This window comes from Ictalurus furcatus, chromosome 25 (genome assembly GCF_023375685.1).
Source record: "Ictalurus furcatus strain D&B chromosome 25, Billie_1.0, whole genome shotgun sequence".
Taxonomy (NCBI): Eukaryota; Metazoa; Chordata; class Actinopteri; order Siluriformes; family Ictaluridae; genus Ictalurus; species Ictalurus furcatus.
The window spans coordinates 11,282,571-11,290,077 of NC_071279.1; the positions used below are offsets into that span (position 1 = coordinate 11,282,571).

Sequence of the window (7,507 nt, forward strand, 5' to 3'; positions counted from 1 at the left end):
AGTGGGTCATCCTATCCAAAGAACTAGTTGGATGTTTGATGAATCACTTTAGTGAAGCTAGCTAAAATAAGACAGTTCGACTTAAAATAAGTTTAGTCAAAGTTTCTCGATCGAATGAGTTGCATTGTTTATGTTGGTAATGACAATGAGTGTTCAGGATTCTAAGGGTGTTGGAGAGCCTTCCTCAACAGTTGTTTTCTTGCCTTATGCTAATAACAATAGTTTTGGGAAAGAGCTAGGGTAAATGCTAGATTAAATGTGTGGAAAGAAAAAAATTAAACTATGTAAAGATTCTGGTATTTCAGAACAGACAGTGTGGCGTAGAGCAATGCTTTTCAGCTTTGGAGAACTGTGTCAATCATAAAGACCCTGAGGCAGCTGAGCAAGTGTTTAGACAATGGCATGTTTTCCTAATGCAAGATAGGGATGAGGAACCTAGGAACGTGCTAATCATAAATGTACCACTGTCTCCACTCAAAAAACTTGTGAGCAGCTCCAATGTGCTAATAATTTCAGGCTAAAGTCACTCCTGGCTAACTCCAGGCTAAAGTCAAGGCTTTGGAAAAACAAACATTGACTACGTTTACATGGACAGCAGTAATCTAATTATTGACCTTAATCTGAGTAAGATAATAATGTGATTAAGGTGTCGCTTTTAGAATACTCCTGTCATGTTCCCGTTTTACATGTTTTAGAACATAATTAGATTAACAGCCCGCGTCATTACGTCACCGCGCCACGCCGTCCGACGTCCCTCCAGAATTTCACGTATCAACATACAGTTCGTCTTCGTTATGGTACCGTATACAGTTTTGGGTGTTTTTATTTATTTTTTTTACGAACGCTTTAAGTGCAGTTATATGTCATGCTGTACGTGCTAATACACAACTGCTTGAAGCGGTGGGTGTGTCCCAAATCACATAGTTACAGTCTATATAGTAGCCGAGATACATGTATTTTTCCCCACTACAGGCCTATAGTAGGAAAGTATGCGATTTGGGACACAGCCGAACGCTCTTGTTCGCCGTAAAACGTAAAACTGCCGTGTGTGATTGTGTCCTGTCGCAAAATGCGGTGAAAACTCCCACACGACGTTCATAATGTGATTAAGGTGTTTACATGTCACTACTACACGTCCAAAATGCGACTAAAACAGGAGTACTCCACCTGTCTTAATTAGATTATTGCTTACTTCAATTATGACCTTAATTAGATTAAGGTAAGTAAAAATTGCTGTTTACATGGTAGTTTCTTAATTAGAGTATGGTCTTAATCAGATTAAGAGTGGATTATTGTTGTCCACGTAAACGCAGCTATTGTCTTCGACAAAATTGATCAAACCAAAGAGGGTGTGTCTATCTCCTAAGCATTTTAAAAGTAAGTAAAAATGGCGGTCTTCGAGCTCAATAGCTCAGTCAATAGATTGTTAAAAATTTATCTAGTGTTAACTGCCTGGGTTTATGCAATCACTTATTTCACTCATATTGGTTTGCTAGCTATACTATCAGTATAACAAGCTAGCAACTGCAAAGAACTCCACACTGACGGTCTGTTACAACAGTTTACAGCAGACTAGCCCCGGAGTGGCATGACTGAAAATCATTCAACTGAAAATCATTCGCCCTATCATGCACAGATCGTGAGTTTGAATCCCAATGATGTCACAGCCATCAGTGGATGATGACACTTTCAGCCGTGCTCTCTGGGTGGGACTGTGGAATTGGTCAAAGTAAATTTGGAAGACAATTGGAAGGCACCCAGCAGAACAAGACAGGAACACTTCAAGTGCATGTTGGAAAGCGCATTTATGAGCCTTGGCATATCATATCCAATACATCAACAACAGCCTTTTATTTATCAAATAACTCCTTTCAAACACATTTATTGTAAAGAAAAATATTGGGGGGAGATATTAAGGTCAACTGGACTATTTTGAGACTATTCCTGAAAAATAATTTGTGGAGATGTAACAAAGTGTAAGTTTGGGGTCCCATCCCATTCACTAACATGGGAATGGGCGGGGTTAAATATATACCGCAGCTAACCACTAGAGGGCCTTAGAGACATTTGGCTTCACTTTTGAATCCCTGTTAGGACATACATAGTCTGCATATACAGTCATTGGTGGGCTAATTGTAACAAGCCCAGCTGTAGATTCATGATGATTCAAGCTGAAGATAAATACCTGACAGTTATATCAGGTGAATACACATTCATTTCAGATAATATCTTTAAGCCCGTTTCCGTGAGGCCTCCGCAATATGTCATCCGAAGCCGTGTTACACAAAAGGACTGATGACAGAACCATAAGTTTTGTGCGTTTTTTCTTTTTTCTTTGAATAAAATAAAATGGACTTGAACATTGAATAAAATGGGCTTGACAGGTCCTTAATCTGTGAGTATGTGTGTGTTAATTTGCCCTGATATTATTTACATTTATACTATTTTACAAACATCCTTATCCAGAGCAACTTAGAGATATCCCCTTGCCCCAAACACACACACACACACACACACACACACACACACACACAGTAGATTAGGCTCACGTAACATGAGGTGCAAACTTTGCTATGTAAATAAAGTACTGCCAGATACAAAAAATGTTATAATGGAGTCCACCAGACATAGTGCTATGTTAAGACATATGCTGCCCAAGAACTGAATGCAGACATGCTGGTGAGCTCTTACAACTTTGTCTCATATATAGGCAATTTGTTAGCCATTTTGTTGCCTGCAATGGAACAGTTGCTCCAATCTGTGTCTATCAATCCCTCTGTGGAAGAACTCTTGGCAGTGGGAGACCTAGGCCAGGATACAGGGTGGCTCTCTCCAATGAGTCCTGTGGAACCTGTCCATGAAGGACTAGGCCTGCTGGAGATTATGCTTTATATCCAGAACATTGTTCATTGGGCAACAACATCATCAAACCCGTAGGACCTGATGACAATGTCTCAGAGGTACAAACTTCAGTCCTCTCGGCAGCCTCCAACCTTTTCAGATGTAAGGGACTTGTAATTTTCAGACCCCAGCAAAGAGTATCTCTAATTCCAGACTGCTGGGACTACGGCTGCTCCTAAGGCCATACAGACTTCATATAAATCCATAATGAACTTTTTCACACTAACTGTTGTTACCCAGATGAGGATGGGTTTCCTTCTGAGTCGGGTTCCTCTCAAGGTTTCTTCCTCTTAAAACATCTTAGGGAGTTTTTCCTTGCCACCGTCACCACTCAGTGGCTTGCTCAGTTGGGATAAATTCACACCTTTAATATCTGTATACCATGTTGATATTTCTGTAAAGCTGCTTTGAGACAATGTCTATTGTAAAAAGCGCTATACAAATAAAATTGAATTGAATTGAATTGAGTAGACCCTCTAGTTCTGAGCAAAGGGTTCTAAGGGTGGTGTTTCCATCTGATTATAAATTTGTTTCATGTGTTAAGGTTATCAGATGTTATTCATGCTGTGCAGACACAAGTCTGTTACAACGTGAGCATATGGAGAATAGAGCTGTATGGAAATTGTTTGAACTCCGTATGTCCTCCAACCACACATAACTTTCAAAACACTCAACTTTCATTTTTGTTTGTGAATCTTTATCCAACTCTTTCTATAGCAGTGTCACAGAATTCTATATCATTTAAGTCCCAACCCCTTCATTTCAAGTCCTTTAATTTGTTAAAGAAGGTTTGAAAAAAAGGAGACTATCAGGAAAAATAAACTGTCAGTCCTCCCTTCCAACATATCAAATAAAAACAGAACTTTTTAGATTAATAGATCTTAAACCATTTAATTTATTTAATACAATACAAAACATCCCCACACCCTCTAACACACAATAGATTAGGCTCACATAACATGAGGTGCAAACTTTGCTATGTAAATAAAGTACTGCCAGATACAACAAATGGTATAAAAATTTTTGATCAAATGGGACATGCAATTAGTGATGTTTTACAAGTGCTCAGTTATTTTAAATATTTCCTTCCAAGTTTTCAGGCACTTTGTGGGTTTTATTACCAGTTATATTATTTTTTGTAAATAAACCCATAAATCATAAAATAAACATTGAGAACACTGCCATTTTAACATTATCATCACATTGATTATTATAGTGATTATTATTGCATAGCTTAAAACAGCCTAAAAATCAGTAGGCAAGCCAACAGTATTAAATATAAAATCCAAAATACATTCACCAATTTATATATGTATAAACTTTCATACAACATGTTATCAACTCACATATTTTCTATTATAGAATACATTATGGCATGGCTTTGTTGCATTATTTTCTTGCAATTTTCAAGCATTCCCAGATTATAAATAGTTCCTAACAGGACGTCTTGTATTAATTGCAAATTCAATCTAGGAATATTTTCTGATAAAAGAAACCCATACCAATAGATTAATTTACATACTGTAACAATATGATGCAGATGTGTCACTGCGTCATATAAGCTGTGTCAGTAAATTAGAGCTACTGCTAATACAAACTTCAAATCTGACACAGATACATTTTTTTAAAGAAAAAAAAACTGTTTTCTGTGTAGAAAGCATCTTTTCCCATTTCCACATAATAATGTGTTGTTATTGTCTTCTTTGGCCTCACAGGCATCTATCAGTCCAGAGTAACTAAAAGCAACAGACAATGAGACTTTCAACCTGCTACCACCTTAACACCAAGGAAATTTCCTGACTAACTATGAGACAAATGTCCAGTGTTAATAAGAAATAATCCAAACCATTTCCCCTTGTGTTTTATCTTGAGTAGGGTATGGAAAACCTTATATTATAATAATTCCTTTAGGCATGTGGGTCATATTCTGGAGTATCAAAGTCTTGGGCTCCCAGCAAGTAGTGTAGGCCTACCTTGAGGACCTGCAGGAAGAGATATGGGTCATACGTGTTTCTGAAACTGAAGGTGATCTTCTCCTTTTCGTAGAGGCTGATCACTCTCTGCTGTCTCACACACCGCGTGCCTGACTGGGCTGACAGTTCAAAGGAGATATTTGTGTGCCCCTGTGACAGGGTCAAGTTGCCTTTGGTGCCATGCCCTTTCACAAGAGCACAGATGTAGAAAACGTAGGGGCCTGCAAGGGGAACCATCACCTCACTGCCATGCTCAAGCGTCAGACTATTGTTCCAGACAACAGTGAAGTTCAAGTAAGTGCTGAATTTCAGATCTGATGCAAAAAAAAACACAAAAAAAACAACATAAAAACTCAATGTGTGTTAGTTAAGTGCATTGTGTTCATTACTTTATTTGTCTAATATTGCTTTAAAATGATCAGAAAACCATGAAACACAAGCAAGCCCAATAGCTAAAATTACAACGCGTACCATTGCTCACGTGTGCTTAAAATGTATGCTGCACACGAGTCTCACACCTGTTCATAGGAGAGATTTCTTTTTTATTTAATACTATTTAAGAATAATTACATAATAATGAAATAATAATACAATAATGAAATAAAAATATGAACATTATAAAATAGCACTCTGAATTATGCAGAGTAATCCAGGATGCTTTTTTTTTCCACAAGCAGGCCAAATACTTAGTTGAGCTTCTCCTACTGTAAATAAAAACAACCTGTTTGTGAGGAAAATAATTTTAAGTACAACGTACTTATTAAAACTATATTTTGAGAAATAAATTTATTCATGGGCATTTATGTAATTGTAAATTACCATTTACATTTGTTTTAGAAACAAATTCCAACTTTAATGCATTATCTTTAAATGTCTTTAAGACAATGAAGAATGGATATTCAGTCATCTGTGTCATCATACACTCGGAAAAAATACTGCAAAACTTTCCTCATCACTGGGGTGGTACCCTCAAGGGTACTTCTTTGGTACCTGTAATATGTACCAGTGTGGGGAATGTAAGTGGGTGGAAAAATGACCTTTAAATGATTTAAGGTACATAAATGGACAATCATTTGTTTTTAGAGTAAAACTTTAAAAAGGTACACTAAGTGCACATTTGCAGGTAAAAGAAACGTACCAAAGATACAAAAGGTGTACTCCAGTGACAAGGGAAGGTACCGTTTAGTGTCCTTATTTTCTGAGAGTCCATTTAATGCTTAATTAGCAAAGGATAACTTCAGTATATTTCAAGCAACAATTAATTTCAACATCTCGTCTGTCCATGTTGCGGTAGCACTTTGATATTTTGCTTCCCACACTATTTCCTACTATTTGCTTACAACAGCCTGTCTTAGAGGTGGGAGGATGGATGTCAAGAGCTGCATTGTCCATTACGCACAGTCTGGGTAAAGGAGTGGAACAAACACAGACGCTCACCTTTCTGCATGTTCAGGTATATCCCTTTGTCCTCAGGAAGTGGTGTTTTATGCTGTCAGACAGAGAAATTACAATTAGTCAGATCAATTCTTTCAGGCTTTTATAAGGTAGGGGAAATTAGACACAGAAACTGGCCACAGTCGGAGGTTGGTGTCACAAGTCATAACTATTTGACACAGATATGACAGTGAGGTAAAAGTCATATAGGGCTTTGTGAAATGTCCTGGTGGATAGAGACTGACAAAATAAACAACAAAGTATGAAACATCTTACATGTAATATAACAGAAAACTGGTATTTCTAAATGGATCGTTCGAATTGTGTGGTAGATTTTGAGAAATCAGTCATTACACGCGGCACCAGTCATCTCTTCAATCAGTTCTTCTATGTTCTTGTAAATGAAACTGTGCCAAACAGACTTCCTGATCTGGAGCTTCATATCACACTGTTCACACACACACACACACACACACACACACACACACACACACACATATATATATATATATGTGCATATGTATATATGTATATGTATATATATATATATATTGCATATGCATATGCAATAGTGGATATCTATTCTTAGTGCCACGAAACGCAAGAAACGCAAGTAACAATCAGACTCACTCATTACGCAAACATCCTCACATTCAAAGTGTGTGAGTGTGTGTGTGTGTGTGTGTGTGTGTGTGTAAAAGCCAGTGTGGGGAAAACCCGTCACCAAAAAAAATCATTGCGCGTTTTCACACCCAATACTCGGACATAAAGCAGTATTAAAACAGAACCTGAGCCGAAACAGGACTAAATGTTTGCGCGAGTTGCGTGAGTGTATCTGCGTGAGCATCTTTGCGCTTACCAGAGCTTCCTCTGTGCGCTGGACCTTGTAGAGCGTGTACGTGCAGAGCGCGGCGCAGGCGCACGTCAGGATGCCGTGAGCGAAGAGCAGCGCCAGCAGCTTCCTCTGTCCGCGCGTCTCCAGGCCGACGGCGGAGTGGCCGTGCAGCATCCCCGCTTCAGGATCTTTGGTGTCCATAATGAGAACTGGAGCACATCTGAGCAGCATCACACATTTAAAGAGAGTGGGCACCGGGAGGTGGGAGTGGACCGAAAAACCACAAAGATCCCCTTCGGCAAAGCCGACATTTCTCATCATGTGTCGCGATCCACATAGCGCCCAGTTACACAACTACGCATTT

At 38.5% G+C, this 7,507-nt stretch overlaps 1 protein-coding gene across 4 annotated transcripts in view; it reads right to left on the reverse strand.

Moving 5' to 3' along the window:
* Positions 1-3,778: 3,778 nt before the first annotated feature.
* LOC128601116 (uncharacterized) overlaps positions 3,779-7,507 on the reverse strand; it is a 31,898-nt gene continuing 28,169 nt past the window's right edge. For all 4 annotated transcript variants that reach the window (XM_053614068.1, XM_053614070.1, XM_053614067.1 and 1 more), the window contains 3 exons: positions 7,168-7,363; positions 6,312-6,363; positions 3,779-5,188 (listed from right to left, as the gene is read on the reverse strand). In XM_053614068.1, the coding sequence (XP_053470043.1) occupies positions 4,809-5,188; positions 6,312-6,363; positions 7,168-7,363 (628 nt within the window). In that variant the 3' untranslated portion in view covers positions 3,779-4,808. The remainder of the gene's footprint in view (positions 5,189-6,311; positions 6,364-7,167; positions 7,364-7,507) is intronic.